General features: G+C 48.0%; 1 protein-coding gene across 4 annotated transcripts in view; it reads right to left on the reverse strand.

Moving 5' to 3' along the window:
* Positions 1 to 399: 399 nt before the first annotated feature.
* Positions 400 to 24,580, reverse strand: part of DPF3 (double PHD fingers 3) — a 288,441-nt gene continuing 264,260 nt past the window's right edge. For 3 of the 4 annotated variants that reach the window (XM_060418247.1, XM_060418248.1, XM_060418246.1), the window contains exon 9: positions 15,058 to 21,673. In XM_060418247.1, the coding sequence (XP_060274230.1) occupies positions 21,390 to 21,673 (284 nt within the window). In that variant the 3' untranslated portion in view covers positions 15,058 to 21,389. Of the gene's footprint in view, positions 11,238 to 11,773; positions 11,856 to 15,057; positions 21,674 to 24,580 lie in introns of those variants that run through there. The other variant, XM_012181974.4, reaches the window with a different exon arrangement.

Here is a 24,580-nt window from a genome sequence, read left to right on the forward strand (position 1 = left end):
CTCTCCCGGAAACTTCAGGGGCTTCTTCTCTTCAGGATGCCCTGCCATCTTCTCAGAGGGCTCATGGGATGGCACTTGTGGTGGAGCTGCCTGCTGTGCCCACAAAAGCTACCATGACCGTGGCTTCACTGGAGCTTGTGTGTGACGGGGTCAGAATTCCATCCGCAAGAGCAACTGGGACCTGGAAGACTCCTCGCCTCTGGAGTCTCCTTCCAACCTGGAAGCTCCAGCCTTTCCCTGGAGCCTAGCACACACGCATGCTCATGTAGTCCCACTGGACACCCCAGAACGAAAGGTCTACTCACACAGGCTCTATACATTTGCAAATGGTTTTTAAAGATGGGGGGCGGCAGTGGGGGTTGGAAGGCAGGTGGGGAGAGAAGAACCAAAAATTGCCAAGAGTTTTAAAACCTTTTATTTGTTTACACATTCGCTAAATTGCAGACAAAAAGATTCACTACATAGATCATCAACACTGCTAACCAACCACAGAACGAGATACAACCACAGCAAGTAAGGGACACGGCCTGTGACTCAGTCTTTGTGGAGGTTCAAGGGCTCCATGGAGGGGCTGGGATGTCCAAGGGTCTCCAAGATAAAAGCTGCTTGATGCCCACTTCACATTGGCTACGGGACTTGACCTCTCCTTGGCGCCTCTCCCAGAAGCCAGGTCAGGACAGGAGGAAGGCAAGGGGAGAGGGCAGCATCCTGGCTCACAGGCAGCCCTCCCGTCAGCCCTCTTCTGAAGGAAGCAGTGGACCCGGCTTCCAGACAAGTTCTCGCCAGTGGATCCAATTCCAGGTGTGGGGTGCTTTCCACCTGGAGATCCTCCCGGACGCTTACAGTACACCCACTCTCTGAGAAGTCACAAAACCCGCGTGTCCTCTTAGGACTCTGGGAGACGTGGCACAGCCTCATCTCCAATACTGACACACTGAGAGACCTCGAAATATCCCTCAGACAGGGCAGAGACGTCACAGCACTTTTCACAGCAGGAGCCACAAGAGTGGGAACTTAACACAGGAGAAATGAGCACCCCAGAAGACAGAGGAGCAGAGTGGGGCACACACACCTACGGCTGAGACAGCGACCACATCACACCTGAAAGAGGCTGTGGGGTGGGAGAGCGGGGGCTCTTGTCTGTCTGTTGCTGTGGTGGCTTTTTAGAGGAGCCAACGGACATCTCCTCAGGCCACTGCAACTTCCTCAGTCTGGAGCCCTTCTCTCTAACCTCATGAAAGCTGTGTCTACCTCAATCCTGGACATTGTCTGAGATACTCAAGTGGCTCAGGGCTGGACAACTCTAAGTCCTCCCGTCAGCAGGAGGTAATGGATGTTGGATCCCAAGGTCCAGTGAGGAGGGAGTTCAAGGGAGCATAAAAGGAAGACCTTTGTTAGCAGGCATTTCTGTTGCTGGAGGTCAACTATCTTGGCCATTCATTTATGACTAAGAGTTTTGCGAAGAGTTGAGGCAGGGCGAGTAGAAGAGAAAGGCTTCCCAGATGGCTCTAGAGGTAAAGAACCCACCTACCAACTCAGGAGATGCAAGAGATGCAGGTAGAAGAGACTAGAAGGCATTTTGGAATGATGGGCACACACTGTGAAAATGGCCTCCTCTCTTGTGACCACACCCGAAGAAGCGACACCCAGTTTGCCTCTTATCTGTGGATCTAGAGGTACAAATGCACCCTTGGCAATTGGAGATCATTGGAACATCTCCAGGGGCCACCTTTCCAACCACAGCGCAAAGCAATCTGAGGATGGTAAATTCCTGAAGCTGTGAGGCACCAAGGTCTCTTCACCAGCTGGGTCAGGCAGTGCGAAAGCTCAAGGAACCCCTTTCCAGGCTCCTCAGGCTCTCTTCTTAACCAGAGCCAGCACAGGCCTGAGTCTCCTCCCACGACGCTGGGTCCAGCATCCCCTCCTGTGGGACCCCTTTCAGCCTTCCTATCCCTGGGGCCACAGCTCATCCAGAGGAATCCCAGGAAGACATCAAAGCTGCCACAATCAGCCTCTCTCTGAGGAGAAACACAGTGGGACTTCAGGCAGCTAGAAGAAAATCAATTTATCTCAGTTTCCTGGCAGAGATGTTCCGTTTCTTGGCTCTCAAAGGGGAATGTCATCAAAACTGGGCTTTAAAACTGCCCTCGGTCTAAACACATTTGGAAAGGGAGATGCAGACCCAACTGAGGACTTGTTGTGACTTGATCCAGTGGACTGTGTGATGTGGATGGGACAGTCCCTCCCCCAGATCTCCACTTCCTAGTTGGTCCAGCGGGTCACCCTCAGGCTGGGAAGGGGTCTGAGCAGACTGTATTCTCAGCCTGAGTAGACTTGAGTAGAAGAGGAGGGAAGACCATCTCAGGGCTCAGCCCACTGGGCCAGCAGCGTCCACCTTTCATGGAGCTGGGGGTAGGGGAGAAGGTGGGTTGTGGGCTCAGAGTCTGAGGCTGGTTGCCTGGGGGAGGTGCTGCCGGTCTGGCCTGGATGGGATCCAAGTCAGATGGCCTTCCTCTCTCTCCTCCTGCCGGCACAAGAGACTGCTGAAACTGGGTCAGTCGGAAGAGCCTTGCCCAAAGGCTTTCAAACGGATGGGTAGATCAAACCCCAGAATGCACTTCGGGTTCTCAAGCCCTTTAAAACCAGACCCCCAGCCAAGCATCATGAAAGCCTTGTGTCCCTGACTCTCCACAGAGATCACCAAAACCACCTTCTGGGAGCCAGTGCTGTCCAGGGAAGAGCATTTCCCAGAACCTGCCCAGCAGAGGAAGTGAAGGTTGCTTTAGGCCAACTCTGAGCTGACACCAACACAGGGGCAGATACGAGCTTTCCCCTTAGTCCAGGTGCTCAGCCTTAAAGCCAGTTTGGGGCAGCTTCTTCAGGGAATAGCTAGAACCTGGAATCTGTCTGTGACATGTGTAGAGGAAGGTTGAGCTGGAGCAAATAGCCAATTGCTGATGCTGTCAGACAGTGGGAATCTAGTGGAGCATGAAGCTCAGATCTGACGAGCACTTGGCCAAAGGAGGACAGAGAAGGTTTACTGAAAACACCTTTGACATGCCCTCCCCACCACCTGCAAGCCAGAAACGCTGTGCAGCTGGAACAGCCTGGCTGGGGTCTCCGTGGGAGTCCACCCAACCCATGCATGACGCTTGCATCCCACCACTCTTCATCTCTGCTTCCTCCAGTGGGGACTGGACAAGGCCATTGTGAGGGTCCGTTTTGACCTCTGATCAGGCCCTGCCAGTTGCACCTGCCTGCCCATCACCCAGTGGCCCAAAGGCAACTTCTGGAGGCCCAGGCTCTGAGCCCCTCTAGCTGGTGACACATCATCTCACTCCCGTTCCTGTTAAGGACGCTCGTCTTCCCAGGGCAGCCAGTGCTTGGGAGACTTAAAAGCAACCAGGCTGATGTCAACTGCACTCCTTTCCCCCAGCCCCAGAGGGTGAGAATAACAGGACGCCTAGGCCTGCTCATCTTCTACTGACCAACATGTGTCCTAAACAGAGAGACCCAAACACACGCATACCTCCTCTGATGGCACGCCACCTGACATGTGATCAGGGTGCCTTGAGGGAGTGGAATTTTAAGGCTGAAAAGCAACTGACAGTTTGGGCCAGGATGTACTTTATTCCTCCAGACCCTGCGGTATCTGGCACAATGCCAGGCCTGCAGTACACACCCCACCAAGTGTTTTGGCCCGTACCAGCCTGCCCAGCAGTCCTTCATGGCAGGCAGGAAATGTGTTCATGCTCCTCTGGAGGAAAGATGCCCAGAGTGGGCAAAGGTGAGCACGAGGATCGACACATACTCTTCCCTGGTCCAGGGCACGAGTGCCCCCCAAGCATCTGAGCATCTCTTGCCAAAGCGTGACTCTGCCTTCCCAAATGCCACATGGGCCGGATGCATCGATGAGCCAGGACCCTGCCTCCCTACCCCGCCTCTCTCCAGCCACCTGCCCCCACCCCCTCTGCTCGGGGATGACTGTTCTATGTTTTCATGCTCTCATTCACATGTCTGTGTTTTCCCTTATTTTTCCTCCAGTACCTAATTTAGGCCTTCAACTACATGGTGAAAACGTGCAGGGAGAAAGTGTTTTCCTTTTCTTTTGTGCTACTGTTTCTTTCCACTACCACCCCATCCTGCAGCATCCAGCCTGGCAGGAGGGAAGGGAGGGAAGGTGCGGGAAGGGAGAAGGCTCACTAAGTAAGAGGAGAACCCATGTCGTGGTGGGGAATGATCATAAAAGGGCAAAGTCAACAAAACCACAACCCCAGTGCTACCCAGAAAATCTTTGCATCCCTTCAACAGAAAGCAGAATCAAGACTTTTTTCCAGATCCCCAACTATTGCCAAACATCTCCCCCAAGGAAGCAGAGGAGAGGGATGAGAGAATCCTCACGGCCAATGACTTTCCAAGCACAAGGATTCCTTTCCAGCTCCCTGTGGTCGTGCAGGGGCTGGAAGCTGGGGGAGCTGGCCTGGCAGGAAACTCAGGGAAAGAAAGCATCTGGTCTGGTGGCTTCTGGTTACCAGCAGGTTCTCCTTCTCATTCTGGAGCAACACAAAGGTTTGCTTTGGTTCCCTAAGCCACAGGTGTGCGTGTGTGTGTGTGTGTGTGTGTGTGTGTATGCATCTGTGTTCTCACCATCCACACTAATAACATTGATAGGAATTATAGAGATGCAGAGAGTCAAGCAAACAGGATGCAATCTATATGAATACAACCTGGAGACTTGGGGGGTGTTGTTGAGGGAGAACAGAGATCTTGGGGGCTCACCCCCCCCCATTTCCTATAGTGACTGCTTACCCTCTCTCTTCCCCACCACAGCAGCATTTTTTTTTTTTTTTTTTTTTTTTTGCCATACTGGGTTGGTGCCGTCCTGAATGGCTGCTTTGCTCGCTGCCTGGGCTAGAGGTCATGATTAGTCATTATATCTCTGCCGAAGAGGGTTCTGGCTGCCGGCCAGTCCCGGTCCCTGCCTTCCTCTGGCCTGCCTGGGAAATGTCACCATCAGCACAAATGCTTCCTTCTCTTGGTGGGGCCAAAGAGGGGGAAGGCCTGCAATGCCTCTCTTTCAAAGCACTGGGGTGAAGAGAGGGAGGCAGTTGGGAACAGAGGCCATGACCAAGGGTGTTCCTGGGCCCTCTGACCCCCGTTCTGAGCCCCCCCAAAGCCTCCCACCCAGGACCCTGGGGAGTTACCTCAGGTCTCAGCCATCTGAGGGGACACGGGCAGGGCCCCCTGAGAGCCCAGAGGGTGCCTCCTCTGGGATCCCGCCCCCTTCCGAAGCTTTCCCTGCACACAGGGGGCCTCTGTTCCTTCTGGGAAACCACGACCCTCCCCCTGACAGTTTCCTGGAGGTGCTTCCTGTGGCCTCTCCTCCCAGCAGCCTGGGGAGGGCGCCCTGCAGCCACGCCCTGCCCTGAGCAGCTGCTGAGATGCTCAAAAGCCGGCCAGCCCTGCTCCCGCAGCCAGGGCACCCGGGCAGGCGGCACCCAAGGACAGCTTCCTGTCCCTTTGGCCTCCCTCCCAGAACAATTACCTCAGCTGTCCCGCCTCCCTAGAAAGGACCCAGCTCCCCACAGTCAAAGCCCCCTCGAGCTCCCTGGAAGGCCCTGAACTAACCCACCTGCTCTGCTCTTTCTACACCAGGGGCTGGTGGCCGTGGAGAATTGAGATCAGATCCCCAAGCTCTGGGAATGTTCAGGAACTGGGGGAGGGGGGAAGCGGGGTGTCATAACCCCCCTGATAGCTGCAGAGCCCCGCCTCTGACCACTGACCAGTTAGACCTAAGGAACCCGCAGAGCCATGGGGCTGGGTGGGAAGACCTGAAGGCCTGAGGCAAACGAAAGCATCTGTGCTTCCACCCTCTTCCCGACCCACCTGGTGTCCAGGGGAAACTGGGCTAACTGGGAAACCAAAAGCATCCTTTTGGGGATGGGAGTAAGATTCTCAAAAGGGGAAGCAGACAACAGGAGGAAGAGGAACCCCATCCAGCTTGCTGGGCAGTGGGGAGGACCAGCCAGGTGCCCGCTTTCTTGGGGTCCCAGCTGCTGCCCAGCTGGGCTTGGGGACCAGGTCAGGGAGGGCCTCCTGGGCCTGATGCCTCTAGAGGCAGCGCCTGGCAGTCCTCCACTCCCAGGGCAGCAGGTGGTGACCCAGCCTGGCCTTTGCCACCACCGCTTTCTCCACCACGCCCCCACCTTCCATCCAGACCAGGAGGACCTCAGCAGCTCATCTCACTAACGAGTATCAGAGGACGCTTTTTCTGTGGCTTTGGGAAAATTCACAGCGGTCAACCAGGAGACCCACTGTACCTCCCACCTCCATCTGGGTGAAGGGCATCACTCCTGCCTGCTTTGGTCTCTGAAGCGCCCCACCCCCAACCCAGGGCGCCAGAGGCCGGGGGGGTCTCGAAAAAGGTAGAGTCGTCTTGGTGTCCAGAACTGACAGAGGTTGGGCCTTTAGGGAAATAAACAAACAAACAAACAAAAACTCATTACCAGGATCTTAGGCCTTTAGGGAGAAAACAATGAGTTATAACAACTCTTTCTTCCCATGCCTTCTAGTTATTTAGGTGCAGGATTTCTTCCTAAGGGGAACCCAGGTTTCTGGCCCCCTCCTCAAAGCCCCTCCCCCAGCCCCAATTCTCTTCATTTTACTTTGCCTAAAGTGAAAATCTTTGACCCTTTCCACTCCTTACTCAGGGCCGCCTCTCCCTCCCTCTCCAGGGATGTGAGCCTACTCTAGGTGACACCAATGTCCAGCTCGGGAAAGGAGGCAAGCAGGGCACCTTCAGCAGGAGTGTGAGCTCAGCTCTGACCTAGGAAGCCATGTCTCCCTAGGGTTGGGACACAGGTACACCCTGAAGGGGCCCACAGTGGGTGGCAGGGGAGAGCCTGGGGGTTCAGGGAGTGAGAGAGGAAGAGGGGGCTGTGGTCCCAGCACCTGCATTCGGACTGAGAACCTCCTAGGGGCAGAGAAGGAAGTCCTCAGGGCTCCTCCCTCACCTCCTACACAAGGACTCAAAGAAGATAACCAGAGGCCCCTCTTCTCTGAGTCTGGAAGCCTAAGGGTGCCCATAATTTTTCTTCAAGCGCATAGATCTGTCTCTTAAATTTGCCCCTATAGGAAGAGTAATAATAATCATCTCATTTTTCTTCCTTAAAATATCTGAACTTTTAAAGGGAAGGGCATAAAGAAATCATGCTGTGTTCAAAGCACAAAGACTCAAATGCAGCATGAACGTAAACTCTCCAGGGTATCACGAAACCATCACTGTGAAAGCCAAACCCTCCCCCAACCTTAAACCTGCTCTCCTCCCCAGCACCGAAGGAATCCGGCCTCCCTCCCACGGGCTTGCTATCCTGGTTGCAGACAGACTGAGCCAAGTCCAGGGAAGCAGCTGCCCCCGAGGCCTGTGCAGGCCTCCTACCTGGCTCCAGGGCAATGACAGGAGCAGGGGCACCTTTAGACTGGCAGGCCCCTGCCTCGGGGGCTCTGAGTCAGTGCGGGGTTGAGAAAGAAAGTCAGAAGGTGAACATCCCACCAGGGGCCTTGTCTCTCTATTTCCTCACTCTGGTGCCTGCACTGGATTTGCTGCAGGCCCCAAAGGAAGCATTTCGAAAATACCCACAGGAAACAGAGGGCTTCAGCTTCCGGCTTGGACCTCGCAGCTGCACCTCCTCTCTGGCTAGCGGGAGCCATAGCATCGGGGTGAAGCTGAACCAGGGCACGCTGGCTGTGCCCGGGCTTTGAGCTGAGAGGCAGCAGCATCCTTATCTCCACATGGTGGCCTCTGTGCAGTGACAGGCGCTACCACGGAGCAGGGGAGGACCCCCTCTGCCCCCCCACCAAGGAACCCAAGCCCCATGTCAGGATCTTCAACAACATTGACTCTAGTCCCTGAAAGAACCCTCCTGGATAGGTCAGATCTCCCTTCTCAGATGTGGAACATGAGGCCCAGAGAGGTTGTCATCTCCCCAAGTCATTTCTGCTAGAAACTAGCAGGGCTGGGCTTTAAAAACCAAAGTTTTTAAGCGACTGTTACACTAAACTGAATGACAGCCCTCCCCAGAAGTCAGAGCCCCATTCTAGGCTGTGCTGACCTTATAGAAGGCAGTATCTTCATTCTGAAATCCCCAGCCCCAGGGTACACCCTCACCTTCCACAACAGATCCATGCTCAGTCACAATATTCTTGTCACAGCTCGACCTTGTGACCCTGACCACAGGCAGTCTGTTCCTTAAAACATAAACCCCCTTTGGTCAAAATGGCAATTCCAAGAAGGCATCTAACCTTGGCTAACTCACACGAGAAAGTGGGTGTGAAAATCATTTTGGGGGTCCCTACCTGACAAGCCCAGCTTTCCAGTGATGACTTATATAACATTATGCCTTTTAAGACTCCTGATATCACTGTGGAACAGGCAGGACACGTATTATCTCCATTTCACAGATGGGCAAACTGAGGTTCAGAGACTTTAAGTGTTTTGCCCAAGATCAAACAGCTACTCAGTGGCAGGGGTAAAACAAAAACCCTGAGCATCCATATGCACCCATGATTCCAGCTCATTCTCTGGGGCTCAAAAAAAGAGCAGTTGTTGACCAACACCTTCCTTTTTTCAATACAGAAAGTGATCAGTGTAACCATGATTTTTGCTTGTAGTATCCTGCAAGTGCCATCTCACCAGCCAGCTTTGCTGTCCCCATTTTCCAGATGGGGGAAACTGAGGTCTCCAAAGAAGGGATTGGGCCCATCTTGCAGGCAGTGAAACTGAAAAAGGGAATGCTGGGCCTTCCTGATGTTCAGTACAGAGTCTTGGCCACCCTCACCCCTGTGGAAGGTTCCAGCACCTTCCTTGCTCTCCAGGACTCAATCACACCTTCATAGCTTCTGTGGCAGCCAGCGTGTCTCGAGAAAGAACACAGTCCCCTGCCCACCCCCACCCCATCAACTGTGTTGAGGTGGGAAACACTCTCCAAAGAGGGTCTGTCTACATGCAGGGTCACTGTTTTGGTTTCAGATTTGCTTTTTTAAGCTTTTAAGCCATTTGTGTCTTTTGCAAACAGCTTGACGACTTTTTTCCTAAAATTAAGCAAAGTGACTTTTCAAAACCAATAACCAGCCTTTGAGGATGCCCACGTTGGGTTTTGTGGGAGGACAGAGAGCCAGGGCCATCAGGGGAAAAAGTCTGGCCCTCCAATGTGACCCTCTTGGGTAAACAGATGATGGTGTGACCACATGGCAGCTTCCCAAACCTTCCCTGGGCCTCCAGAATCCAAAACGGGTGCACCAACCAACAGGGGGAAGGAAATCCCTCCAGAGGAAGATGGAAATCCCATCTGGTCAGCCCTTTAAACGAGATCATTATGTACCCGTGGAACTCCCTCCAAGGCCACGGGCCCCTGCAGGAGACTGGCCTCCACCTCTGGCCACAGGTCACCCTGCAAAAGACCCGGGGAGAGACACACACAGCTTGGCTCCCCGCCAGGCTGCCCCAGGTCCACTGGCCAAGAGCAATTAGTCAGGAAGGAGGGCTCTTGCCAAGTCCTGGCGAGAAGGCCGCAGCCGGGCAGAGGTGGCCCAAGTGGCTGGAGCCTCCAGGCCTCTGGAGGGCTTTTTTTCAGGAGCTGAAGGTCTAAAAATAACCTGGGCCTTTGTTATAAGCAGCCGGACCACAGAGCTGCTTTCAAGGAAGCCAAGCACATGTGAGGGTCCGGCTCACCGAGACCTGCCCTTTGGGCAAATGATTTTTCCAGAAATGTGTCAGTTACTGCGTGCTGCTGCTGCCGCCACTGCTGCGGAGATTCAAAGGTGGTTGGGCCTGCTCCAGCCCCCGGGGCTGACTTCAAACACAGACTTCTCGGCATCTGATTGCCTCCCCACTTCTTTCTTCTCGACACATTTTTTTTTTTCCCAAAAGGAAGAATCCAGCATGGACTGGGGACTTCGGAGACAAGAGCAGCCCTCAAGCTGAAGATTCTTCGTGATGGTCACCCTGGTCATAAATAATCACATCATCCCAGTTATTTGTTTAGGGAATCATCATTTCTTCCCCCATCCTGAAACTCCCAAAGTCGGGTCTCAGCAGACAATGGCAAACGTACACGATGCAGAAGGAAGGAGTTACTCGGGAAAAGGGATCTGCGGCGCCACATCAATACTGAAGGGTTTCTCAGCGCTGCAGTCCTCAGGACCAACATTCAGATTCTTGACCTGGCAGCCTTCACCACCTTCCCGGTTCTTGGTCCACCAGGGAAAGCTCCAGACCCAGACCGAGTGGAAGGCAGAGTCTAGACTTCAGAGCTCTGCCTACGCTGTGGCCTGTCTCTCCTCAAGGATGCCCCAGCTCTGACAATCTGGTCCCGGGCAAAACCATTCCTGATGGACAGCAAATACCGACTGGCTGTGACAGGGCCTCAGAATTACCTTCGTAGCGTTTCCGCCCACCTCTCATGGCCTCCCCCTCCCTCCGCAGCACCATCTAGAGAACCCCACACCTCCCCCAGCTGTCACTGATATCACTGGATATCTGCTGAGGGTGGAGAAAGCAGCAAAAAGTTCTTCTTCAAAGGGACGGAGGTACCAGGAGGGATTTCAGGGCTTCATTATCTGGATGGGCTCCAGGTCCCGAGTCTAGAAGTTTCCAGGGAGGCTTCTAATAAATAAAAACTTCTCCGCAGCCCTTTATTCCTCCGCTGAGTTCAGGGTGGAAAGACAAAGCTGAGGGTAGGGAGGCTGTGCGAAGGTTCTTGGAACACAGTAGATAATACGAAACACCAAACCACACAGGAGTGACGGGATAGGTGGTCACAAAATGGGACCTTAAAATGGGGAACCAGTGAGAGGGCCTGGTGCTAGGATAAATGTGAGGGAGGGTCCACAGGGCTGTGGCTGGGGTCATTCTTCAAAAGTTTACCATCTTTCTGGCAGAAACAAGGGGTGGGGGGCTGGCTGAGGAACGGAAACCTGCATGTAGGAGGTAAGCAGACACCTCGCCCCTTGATGCCCTGTGTCCGCGTGCTCTGTGGCTACTGATTGGCGTTCCTCCTTAAGGTTGGTCTGTCTGGATATATGGGAGAAGGGGCTCGATCGGGTTTGAACTGGGCTCTGCTTCAGCCTCTCCAGTGGCAAGTCACCTCATATGTGTGACCGGGGACCCTAGGCCTGGCAGCCGAAGGCTGAAGCTTTTTCTTTGAGCAGTTCCCAGCATAAGTGGCAGCTCCAGCTCCCTACAAGAAACGAGATGGCATTACAAGCAGCCTCTCCCCAAGCCTCAGGCCCCACCCTTTGGCCCTAAACTTTTTATCAGCCCCATTTTATTTTGGATTTTCATGATCCAGAGACCGAGTCCCAGTTCCGAAAATGTGCTGAAGTCTGTTGCTCAGCAGAACTCTGCTCAGAAAATAGTAAGTGCACAGAGATGATTGGCCGAACAGCAGTGAAGACCCTGCTTCCTTGGTTGTGCCTCTTAACCAAGATCACCGGGTCTGGACCAGTTTCCTCTAGAAACTCACACCTCTCCCACCATCTCAGTCATAAGCCAGGGAAACATCTCCTTGGCCTTCAAGCTAGAATTTCAGCTGGTTGAACTGGGTCTCAGTTGCATGATCTGTAAAATGGGAGTGGTCATATCTACCTCGAAAGGTTATGAAAGTTACATGAGACAAGATATGTGAAGCCCTTAGCACAAGGCCTGCACTTTAGTGAGGGCTCAGAAAGTGGTAGAAGTAGCTGTTATTGTTATTGGTGACCTCATCATTATTACCTTCTGGGGGCTCAGCCACAGGGGGATTTAAACAGTACATGTGGTAGCCACGGTCACAGTCATCACAGAAGAGTAGCTGGTCCTGGTGGAACACAGAGTAGGAGAGGAAGAAATATGGAATTATTTTGGTTAATTACTTTCTGGCCCCCAGTGACCTATGCCACCAGCTTATTTCCATTAATCAACCTCCCTGGATGCCCATTTCCCAGCCCATTTGGAGTCCTCACTTCCCTCTGAACAGCCACGTGCTTTGCCCACGCCTGGAATGCCCCCATCTGTCCTCTGAACTACACAAACCTTACTCCCACATAAGTGTTCTCAAACCATTCCTCCTCCAAGAAGCCCCCCTAGCCCACCATCTCACATCCAAGCCTAAAGGGATTCTTTATGCTTCTGAACTCACATCACCAACAATTCTGCCTCCATAAGGGTAGAAAATTAATTTAATGCATTTCTGAATTCCTCAGGATATTTGCCTAGTGAATAGACAGTACTTTAAATGTTTGTAAATCTTAACTGAATTGCTCTGGACCTCACTCTTTCCATTTATGAAATGGGCAGCATCCTTGCTTGTAACATCCATAACACCTCAGAACCTTTTCAGGGTTTTATTACTAGAGAAATACGAGTGATATTGTGCCACCTGTCAGCTCCTAAAAGCCTCCTTGGAGGCTGGAGTTTGGAGACCAGATGAGAACAGGCCTTTCTAGCACTGTGGTTAACTTCCAAGGACACAGTTCACACCTTTGCTCCTATAGTTCTCTCTGTTTGGAGGCTCTCCCAGTCCCTGGCCCCTTCTCTTCTGGACTATTCCCTAACCACCCTTCAAGTCTTCAAACACTTCTCTGCTACAAAAACTTCACTAATCTACTCAAATGGAAGTTCTCTGACCTCTCTTGCATCCTCATGTACTTTGCTTTCTTTTGACATTTAATTGCACTTTACTTTATGCTGCCAAGCCTGGCATGTGGTAGGCATCTGCACACAGTCTGTTTGGAACACGGCTCTTTTGTCCATGCCTGTACAGGCGGCACAGCCCTTGGGGCAGACCTTGTCTTACTCATCTCCACATCTCCTTCAGAACTTCTGTGCATAGGAGCTACTCAGTAAGTGTTTGTGACCTGGTCCCCATCCTCCAGGTTCAGCCCTGTTCTGTTCAGTTATCTTTGGGTCTGCTTTGATGGCTTATAAGACGTCTGCAAAGTTTTGTGTCAAATCTCACCTTGGCTTTCACCAGTTTAGAGATCCTGGAAAAAGTAGATACAGAAGTTGGAAACCCCTGTGAGCAAGCAGTGAGGCAGGAGAAACCATGAAAGATGTCTTTTTTTTTTATCACGCTAAGACCTTTCAATAGGACACAATGGGAAGCTTTCAAAGGTTAGCAACCGAGGAGTGACATGGTTAGACTTGCAATTTAGAAAGACCTCACTAGCTGCTGTATCTCATTGTATCAGAATAGATGCCCAGGTGGACAGAGATTGGTTCTTGAGGCCGGAAGACCACTTAGGAGGCTACTTAGTCATCAGGTAAGAGATAACATATGATGATGGTCTGAACTAGGGTTGTGGGTTGAGGGAAAGAAAAAGGGCCTGCTTCCATTTGAGAGTCATTGATTAGCTGTAAAGAATGAAAAGGAAGAAATCAAGGGTGTCTCCTAGGTTGCGATCTTGGTCAGCAAGCCAGATGAGGTAGCCATCCAATAAGCCACGAGCAGAGGAGCAGGTCTGTGGGGGACAGAAGGCAACCTCAGCTATAAACTTGTTCTGTAGCTCTACAGATCAACTGGTGAGGATGCCTGAAGGCAGCTGGAGGTCAGGAGAGAGGCCTGAGCCTGAGATATGCGTTAGGGCGTCTTTGGTGATGAGAGGGCAATGAGGGTCCTGGGAGAGGAAGCCCAGAGTACGTGAAAGCAGATGTTTTTGAACTTGGAGAGGTATCCATGAACTCCTTGAAATTAAACGTACAATTTTGCACACAAGTCCAAATGTAGATGTTTCTAAGGAAAACGTAAATCCATAGCTTTCATTGAATTTTCTGAAAAACCAAGAACTCAAAAAAGTTACTGAGGAGAAGATCAAGAGTAGAGGCTTGGGGAACACCAAAGTCAAGGACAGGCAGACAGAAAAGAGGCTAAGAATCAGCAGTAGGAAACGTAGGACGAGGATAAGAAGCTATTCCAAGGGTCACACTATTATTGTCAGAACTCAAGTAAGCTAAATCGCAATATGATTTAGGGATGATAGGAGGGAAAACAAGTTAGAAGAGGGACAAGAAACAGGAAGAGACGTGAGAAACAATATTACTAACATCTGAAATACATTGGCGACTCCTACTTTTATAAGAAGGCAGGATATCCTGGTTTAGACTCTCTCAAAGGGAAACTAAGGTATCTGCGGGTTTAAACATATCATTCATAGGTTGATAATTGTCTAGCACCATAATCTCTTCTTTTACATTCACTTCTTAGATAACTGCCTGCCAATATTACCAACAACAACAACAAAAAACAACCAAAATCCCAGCCCATGCTATCCCCCATGAGAAACACACTCTAAGGGTTTCTTACTCCTACGTATCTAAGAACCAGAATTCACCTAGGCTACAGTTCCAGTAGAATGGGAATCCTTTTCTGGGATGTACATTCCCACCCGCTCTGACAATAACCAGTCTCTCTAGTTTCTTATTTATCCTTCTTCTATTTCTCTTACACAATTAAAAAGATATATGTATATTTTCTTATGCCTTTCTTACAAAAATGGCCATGTACTATAGATAATATTTTTACTTTGCTTTTTTATTTAACAACATATCCTGGAAATCACTCCATATTAATTCATAAAGATGAATTCATGTTGTTATTGTTTTACAGCTACACAGGACTTCATTGGGCCATCCTTTATTCACCCATACTGTGTATACGCATTTAGGTCATTTCCAATATTTTGCAGTTATAAGCAAAGTGGTCATAAAGAACCTTGTGTGTATGTATTTTCACAGTGTTATGGGTATATCTTTAGGATAGGATAGGTGAAGCAGCCCAGTCAAAAGGTAAGTGCCCGGTGGTTGTGTTAGGTACTGGTAGAACAGAGGGTGGTACCACTTTGTTTTGCCGCTGACAATGCATAAGGGTGCCAGCTTTCCCACAACTTCATCAACAGAATACACTGTCATACTTTTTCCCCCTAATTTTATGGGTAAGAAAGGATATCTCAATTTTGTTTACAGTTAAATTTCTTTAATTATGAGTGTGTTCAAACCATTTTTTCCCGTGTGTATAAGGGTCATTTTTATATCTTTCGTGAACTATCTTTCACATTTTTCCCATTTTCTATCAAGTTTATGATCCTTTGTCCTTCAAACTTTAAGGGTCCTTTATATGTTATACATTGCCACCTCTATCTGTACTATGCGCTGCAAATATTTTCTCCCAGTTTGTCAGTTATCTTTTGACTTTATTGTGTTCTTCAGTATGCAGATGTTTATGTGGTCATATTTGTCAACACTCTCTTTTATTCCTAGCGAATTCTGAATCACAGAAAATCTCACCTTATATTTAGACTAGAGAAGAATTTATCCATGTTTTCTTCAGATACTAATATGGTTTTACTTTTTACATGCATATCCCCAGTTCATATGAAGACTGCTCTTCTGTATTACGCAAAATGCGGACCTAATTTTATCTTTTCCCAAATGGTTACCCTGTTGTCCCAGTACCATTCATGAAAATGTCTATCTTTGCTCCAATAATTTTAGATACAACATATGTGTGTGTGTGTTAGTGTGTTAGCAGCTCAGTTGTGTTCAACTCTTTGTAACCCCAGGGACTGTAGCTCGCCAAGTTCCTCTGTCCATGGGATTCTCCAGGCAAGAATACTGGAGTGTGTTGCCATTCCCTTCTCCAGCAGGTATTCCCAACCCAGGGATCAAACCTGGATCTCCCACATTACAGGCAGATTCTTTACCATCTGAGCCACTGGGAAGACCAAATTTTTATCTTACACTAAATGTCCATATGTAATTGGGTTGATTTGTGGGTTTTCTATTCCATCCCACTGGTCTTTTTGTCCATCCTGTTTTTTTTTTTAAATTTTACTTTACAATACTGTATTGGTTTTGCCATACATCAACATGAATCCACCATGGGTGTGCACGTGTTCCCAATCCTGAACCCCTCTCAGGCATCATAGTATGTTTTAATGTCTGGTAGGGCTAGACTCCCTTCATAATTTGTTGTCTTTCAGTGTTTCATTGGCTAATCTTATATTTTTTCCATGTGAATTTTAGTATCAACTTGTCTAGTTCCATTAAAGAGCATGTCAATGAATTTATTGGGTTTAAATCAAATTTATAAATTAATTTAGGAAGAACTGAAATCTTTACAATTTGAGTCATTCTATCCAAGATCATACCATGTCTTCATTTGTTCAAATCTATTTTTATGTCTTTTCAAAAGCATTTAAAATTTTTATTTATTTAGGTCTTATCTACTTACAGCTAAGTTTATTTCTAAATATTTCTCCTTTTTTTGCTATTGTAAGTGGAGCTTCTCTGCCATAATGTCTTCTAACACAAATAATGTTATTATTTGTGCATATGACAGTTATTAATTTCTGTATGATGGAATGTGAAGTCAAGTGGGCCTTAGAAAGCATCACTATGAACAAAGCTAGTGGAGGTGATGGAATTCCAGTTGAGCTCTTTCAAATCCTGAAAGATGATGCTGTGAAAGTGCTGCACTCAATATGCCAGCAAGTTTAGAAAACTCAGCAGTGGCCACAGGACTGGAAAAGGTCAGTTTTCATTCCAATCCCAAAGAAAGGCAATGCCAAAGAATGCTCAAACTACCGCACAATTGCACTCATCTCACATGCTAGTAAAGTAATGCTCAAAATTCTCCAAGCCAGACTTCAGCAATACGTCAACAGTGAACTCCCTGATGTTCAAGCTGGTTTTAGAAAAGGCAGAGGAACCAGAGATCAAATTGCCAACATCTGCTGGATCATGGAAAAAGCAAGAGAGTTCCAGAAAAACATCTATTTCTGCTTTATTGACTATGCCAAAGCTGGAGTAATCGCTGTGGATCACAATAAACTGCGGAAAATTCTGAAAGAGATGGGAATACCAGACCACCTAACCTGCCTCTTGAGAAATCTGTATGCAGGTCAGGAAGCAACAGTTAGAACTGGACATGGAACAACAGACTGGTTCCAAATAGGAAAAGGAGTACATCAAGGCTGAATATTGTCACCCTGCTTATTTAACTTCTATGCAGAGTACATCATGAGAAACGCTGGACTGGAAGAAACACAAGCTGGAATCAAGATTGCCGGGAGAAATATCAATCACCTCAGATATGCAGATGACACCACCCTTATGGCAGAAAATGAAGAGGAGCTAAAAAGCCTCTTGGTGAAAGTGAAAGAGGAGAGTGAAAAAGTTGGCTTAAAGCTAAACATTTAGAAAATGAAGATCATGGCATCCAGTCCCATCACTTCATGGGAAATAGATGGGAAACAGTGGAAACAGTGTCAGACTTTATTTTTTTGGGCCCCAGAATCACTGCAGATGGTGACTGCAGCCATGAAATTAAAAGACGCTTACTCCTTGCAAGGAAAGTTATGACCAACCTAGATAGTATATTCAAAAGCAGAGACATTACTTTGCCGACTAAGGTCCATCTAGTCAAGGCTATGGTTTTTCCTGTGGTCATGTATGGATGTGAGAGTTGGACTGTGAAGAAGGCTGAGCGCCGAAGAATTGATGCGTTTGAACTGTGGTGTTGGAGAAGACTCTTGAGAGTCCCTTGGACTGCAAGGAGATCCAACCAGTCCATTCGGAAGGAGATCAACCCTGGGATTTCTTTGGAAGGAATGATGCTAAAGCTGAAGCTCCAGTACTTTGGACACCTCATGCGAAGAGTTGACTCGTTGGAAAAGACTCTGATGCTGGAAGAGATTGAGGGCAGGAGGAGAAGGGGACGACCCAGGATGAGATGGCTGGATGGCATCACAACTCGATGGACGTGAGTCTGAGTGAACTCCAGGAGATGGTGATGGACAGGGAGGCCTGGCATGCTGCAGTTCATGGGGTCGCAAAGAGTCGGACACGACTGAGCGACTGAAATGAACTGAACTGAGCTGAATGTTTGAGTTAGCTTTATTGTTGATTCTCTAGAGCTTCCCAGATACTATCATAGTTTATGAAATAGAGAAAAACTTTTTAATTTGTTACCATTCTTATTGTTACTTATTGTTATCTCAAGTACTTACTGTACTTATTGTTATCTCTTACCTAGTTGCACTAGCTAATATCTCTAGAGTATTGAGTAGTAATAGCATTAGTGGGCATCCTTACCTGGTTCCTCATCTTAGAAATGCCTCTAGCATTTCTCTATTAAACAAGATAAAGGCTTTAGTTCTAAGATATAAAAATTTTATCATGTTAAGAAAGTAGCCCACATTTTCTATTTTCTTGAGTATTGTGATCATAAATAGGTATTGAATACACTCCCTTATTTTGAAAACTGATGAAGGAAAAGAATCAAGTGTTTATCCTGCTTTTTCTAAATAATCTATAGCTCAAGGTAACCAAATACAAGACTTGGAAAGTTTCTCTTTATAGAATTACTGCAGCTATTAAACAAAGAAGAACAAATCATAGATTAAGAATATCACTATTTACAATCCCTAATAAAATGGCTGTCTGGGGAGGCCTTACAAATAGCTGTGAAAAGAAGAGAAGCAAAAAGCAAAGGAGAAAAGGAAAGATATAAGCATCTGAATGCAGAGTTCCAAAGAATAGCAAGGAGAGATAAGAAAGCTTTCCTCAGTGATCAATGCAAAGAAATAGAGGAAAACAACAGAATGGGAAACACTAGAGATCTCTTCAAGAAAATTAGAGATACCAAGGGAACACTTCATGCAAAGATGGGCTCGATAAAGGACAGAAATGGTATGGACTCAACAGAAGCAGAAGATATTAAGAAGAGGTGGCAAGAATACACAGAAGGGTACAAAAAAGATCTTCACAACCAAGATAGTCACGATGGTGTGATCGCTCACCTAGAGCCAGACATCCTGGAATGTGAAGTCAAGTGGGCCTTAGAAAGCATCACTATGAACAAAGCTAGTGGAGGTGATGGAATTCCAGTTGAGCTCTTTCAAATCCTAAAAGATGATGCTGTGAAAGTGCTGCACTCAATATGCCAGCAAGTTTGGAAAACTCAGCAGTGGCCACAGGACTGGAAAAGGCCAGTTTTCATTCCAATCCCAAAGAAAGGCAATGCCAAAGAATGCTCAAACTACCAGACAATTGCACTCATCTCACACGCTAGTAAAGTAATGCTCAAAATTCTCCAAGCCAGGCTTTACCAATACGTGAACCGTGAACTTCCAGATGTTCAAGCTGGTTTTAGAAAAGGCAGAGGAACCAGAGATCAAATTGCCAACATCTGCTGGATCATGGAAAAAAGCAAGAGAGTTCCAGAAAAACATCTATTTCTGCTTTCTTGACTATGCCAAAGCCTTTGACTATGTGGATCACAATAAACTGCGGAAAATTCTGAAAGAGATGGGAATACCAGACCACCTGACCTGCCTCTTGAGAAATCTATATGCAGGTCAGCAAGCAGCAGTTAGAACTGGACATGGAACAACAGACTGGTTCCAAATAGGAAAAGGAGTATGTCAAGGCTGTATATCGTCACCCTGCTTATTTAACTCATATGCAGAGTACATCATGAGAAACACCGGGCTGGAAGAAGCACAAGCTGGAATCAAGATTGCTGGGAGAAATATCAATCACCTCAGATATGCAGATGACACCACCCTTATAGCAGAAAGTGAAGAGGAACTAAAAAGCCTCTTGATGAAAGTGAAAGAGGAGAGTGAAAAAGTTGGCTTAAAGCTCAACATTCAGAAAACTAAGATCATGGCATCCGGTCCCACCACTTCATAGGAAATAGATGGGGAAACGGTGGAAACAGTGTCAGACTTTATTTTTTGGGGCTCCAAAATCACTGCAGATTGTGACTGCAGCCATGAAATTAAGAGACGCTTACTCCTTGCAAGGAAAGTTATGACCAACCTAGATAGCATACTGAAACAGAGACATTACTTTGCCAACAAAAGTCCGTCTAGTTAAGGCTATGGTTTTTCCAGTGGTCATGTATGGATGTGAGAGTTGGACTGTGAAGAAAGCTGAGTGCCGAAGAATTGATGCTTTTGAACTGTGGTGTTGGAGAAGACTCTTGAGGGTCCCTTGGACTGCAAGGAGATCCAACCAGTCCATCCTAAAGGAGATCAGTCCTGGGTGTTCTTTGGAAGGACTGATGTTAAAGCTGAAACTCCAATACTTTGGCCACCTCATGCGAAGAGTTGACTCATTGGAAAAGACTCTGATGTTGGGAGGGATTGGGGGCAGGAGGAGAAGGGGACGACAGAGGATAAGATGGCTGGATGGCATCACCGATTCGATGGAAGTGAGTCTGAGTGAATTCCGGGAGTTGGTGATGGACAGGGAGGCCTGGCGTGCTGTGATTCCTGGGGTTGCAAAAAGTCGGACACGACTGAGCAACTGAACTGAAATGAACTGATCTGAACAGTTGCTACCTTCACAAAAAGAGAGATACCAGGTATCACGTGCCTCCTGATGAAAGAATACACCACTATTTATTAAGTAGTCTTACTATTTTTATATACTAAAGAGGCAGAGAAAAAGAGAGAGAGCCTGGATGTGATGAAGCCTCTAGCTCTAAGCATCATCGTACAAGAAATACAAGAGACAGAAGAAAATGTCAACCACCACCATAGGGATGCAGTCAGTAAAATAAAGTCATGGGAAACTCTATTGAACAAGCAAACTGACTTCTTTAACAAAAAATCAAGGGGGGAGAAAAAGAGCAAAATGAAGGGAAACCCTATGTATTAAAAGAAACTTTAAAGACACAGCAACTAACTGGCAATGCATGGGCCTTATTTGAATCCCAATTCAAATAAACCATAATAAAAACATTTAGAAACAATAAGATAATCAAGACAATGTTTAAGACAATCAAGGTAATAGAAATATTGACTGGATGTTTGATTATATTATGGAATTATTGATTTCTTAAATCTATGTTAATATTTTGGTTATTTTTGTTAAAAAGTAAATCCTTATATGTTTTCAAATTGTAAAAAATATATTCACTATCTTTTAAAAAGTAGTCCTTATCTTTTTGAGATATGTATGGAATAGTGTCAGGTGAAATGATATTATGACTAGGATTATAATTTCATGCAAAAGAGGTGGCAACATTTACAAGATTGGACATGTACTGATCATTGTTGAAGCTGATGATGGGGTACACAAGTCTCATTATTTTCTCTATCTTTGTATATGTTTGAAATTTTCCATAAAAAGGTGTTTTTTTTAAATTTTGCATTCATTATGCTTAATATTTAGACCAAATGAGATGACACATTCCAGAATGTGGTGTAAAAAGCCAAGCACATCCCAACAGTAAGCGATGGGCACCACTGTCTACCACCGACCCCTTGAGGGCTGGAGGCCAGCAAGGCAGTCTCTGGCCATTACCCCCTGCACCTGTTTCTAAAGACACAAAGAGTAGCCAAGGTCATTGTAGCACAAGGGTCCCAAGGGTCCTCAAGGCAAAAGTCAAGGGGGGAAGGGTCCTGATGCATATTTTCCCCAGGAGTCCAGGGATGAGAATCCCACCTTCCTCTCCATCCTCAAAGGACTCCCAGCTCCTTGGATTTCTCCTCCCACTTGGGAAGCCCACACTCACATCATTCTCCGAGGTCCCACAGAGGATGCAGGACTTGCATTCTATGCACTGCCACTTGTAGGTCTTGACAGCCTCGGTCATGTTCAGGGTGAACTGCAGGCAGGTGGGGTGACCTGGAGGAGGCAGAAATGGCAGCATTAAGGCCAGAGGGTCTGACCTGTCACCCCCTCGACACAACGCTATGCCTCACTTGGAGGGAGGGTGGGGTAGCATGTGTTAGGAAGCAAACTGGGGGCCTGGATGGGGCCCTACCCGCCCTCTTCACCACCACCCACAGTTACAGCAGATCAATGCCCAAAGAGAGGCATGAGGATTAACCCTTTGCTGGGGAGAGATGTCATCCAAGTCCTCTGTCCTAAGAGCCACGTCCCCTCAGAAGTGTAACCAGTTGATGAGGACAGAAAGTGGTGATCAGAGAGAATGAGAAAGGAAGTCACACAGCACAAGGCGACGCGATGAGAGTCAGCAACAGCATCTCCCCAGCATCAGCGGTGGTGGGAGCAACATAAGAGCTATTTAGAGTTGATCCTTCTGATCTGCAAAGTTGTTCATGCTGCCTCAGGGCACAGGGGAAGAGACCAGAGAGAGCGTGTGAGGCTCCCAGGGACAGAGCTCAGGGGCACTGGAAGGCTCTGCACTGCCACCTAAAGTGTCCCTCCGTGCCCAAGACCAGGGGACCAGCAGAAGTCCACACCCTGCACAGGAACAGGAGGGAGGCTGGAGAAGTAGAGCATCATTGCAAGGATGTCCAGGTCTGTCCTGAGCTCTTCTCTTCATCCCAAATATCATGTTAGCCAAGCCAATAGCAAGAGCAGGGAGGGACATTAATGTGACCTTACAGCACCCAGCCCCAGTGGTCCAACACCAGAGGCCTGGCCTGCAGGGCTGGGCTCTACCCTCAGTTACAGCTCACCCAAAAGACAGAGGCCAGCAGCGAGAGAACAGCTGTGAGCCACAGAATGTGACGCCTTTGACCTTCTGTCTGACAGGGACGGGAAACTTGGACGAGGTCCCCAGGTCACTCAGGGCTATGAGTCAGAAGGCAGAGCACTCAGGGTGAAGCCTGTTACTGACACCGTCACCAAAGAATGGACAGTTTTGCCTGTTGCTGAGGGTTCACCCTTCTCCAGGGCTTCCAACTCCACCAAATCCACCATATCATGCACTGCTTGGCCTCTATCACATGAGGGATTGTGAGCTTCCAAAGGAGAAGAGTATAGATGGGCCTCCAATTAGAGGCAGTTCTACCAACCCAGTGTCCTCCACAAAGAGTCAAGATCCACATGGTACCACCACTCCTTGGCAAAGTCACAACTCAGCAGGAGGCCCCCATTTCCTCTTTTCCATATCCTTGCAAAGCTGGTTCCATCATGGTCCTTTGGGGGACATTCTGTCCATTCAGTCAACAGACAAACCCTTCAGATCTGGGGCCCCAGCAATGCACACCACACCGAGCTATCTCTGAGAGTGAGAGTGGGGACTCATGTTGAGGGGAGCTGGGGACACTTTGCAAACAGCAGGTGGGAGCATTGAGGACAGGAGGAGACTAAAAGCTTTTCTAGGACTTCTCAGAGGCCATCCAAGGTAGAAACCCCCATGGCCCTGAACCGATAACTTTCTCAAAGCAACACCATACCAGTGACCCAAGGGAGAGAGAGAGATCTTACATTAAAAGCTTGGATGAACATCCAGCTGATATTCCTGATGGCATCTCAAATATCTAAGGATGCTGGCCAGAGTTGTTCCCTACCCTGCTCTCTCACACAGAGTAGTGGGATGGGAATAGGAGAGAATACACCAGCTTGAGATTCTGAGTGGTCTGCGCCAGAGATGCCCATGTTCTTAGGCAGGACACCCAGGAACTTTGATGATTAATTCATGGAGCAGATACCTAGATTAGCAGGTTGTCGTTGCCCAGTTTCACAGCCCCAGTGTACACCCAGCCACACCCAGCCAGCTTATAGTAACTGTTCATGAACAAGGATTTATTGGACATCTGCTAGAGCAGTCATGGTCCCAGACAGAAAAGATACACTGGTGAGCAAGACCACACACACCCCTACCTCCAGATCCCTCTAGTCTGGTCAGAGAGAACTCAAATTAATAAACTACACACATACCTATTTACTTACAGCTGTGTGATAAGTACCATGAAGGAAAATCATAATTGGCAATGAAAAATCACAGGAGGTTAGTATCTAGTCTGAGATGTCAAGGAAACCTTCTCTGAGAAAGATCTTGGAGTTGACACCTGGCAGATGAGGAGATTAGCTGGATGGGTGAGGGAGAGGATTCCGTGTGTGGAGGATGGTGCATGGAGGGGCAAGGCACTGAGCCGTGGAGGAAGTGGGCAAACTCAAAGGAAGGTAAAAGCCAGTAGGCAGAGGCTCGCAAGCAAAGCAGGAGGGGAGGTGGGTGAGAAGCACCCAGAGACGAGCTAGAGTCAGACTACCCGGGCACGTTATGCCCCTCATTAAGGATATGGGGCTTTAAAATCATTAAAGCCTTGTGGGCAAGGCAGTGACTAGATTACTCTGTGCATTTTTCTAATAGGTTTTTCATTTTTTAAAAAATTTTATTGGCGTATTGCTGTTTTACAGGGTTGTGTTAGTTTTTGCTGTACAGCAAAGTGAATCAGCTATACGTTTACATATATCCCCTTTTTTGGTTTTAAAAGAGCATTCTTTCCGCAAGAGGGAAACTTTGGATGGTGAAGCAGTTCTGAACCTTGATTGCAGTGGTAGTTATGTATGTGCTAAGATTGCATAGAACAATACATATACGTGCATAAACACGTGTGTGAATATAAAACCAGTAACACAGATAAGGAGGTCTGTGATTGCATGGCTGCCAATCACCTGGTTTATAGTGTACTGTGGAACAGAGTGTACTATGGTTCATAGTGTACCTGGTTCATAGTGTACTTACATACCTATAGAAGTACTGTGGGTATGCAAGATGCTACCACTGGGGGAAACTGAGCAAAGCGTGCATGGGACCTCTCAGTAATGTGTTTTATA

Source organism: Ovis aries, chromosome 7 (genome assembly GCF_016772045.2).
Source record: "Ovis aries strain OAR_USU_Benz2616 breed Rambouillet chromosome 7, ARS-UI_Ramb_v3.0, whole genome shotgun sequence".
NCBI lineage: Eukaryota > Metazoa > Chordata > Mammalia > Artiodactyla > Bovidae > Ovis > Ovis aries.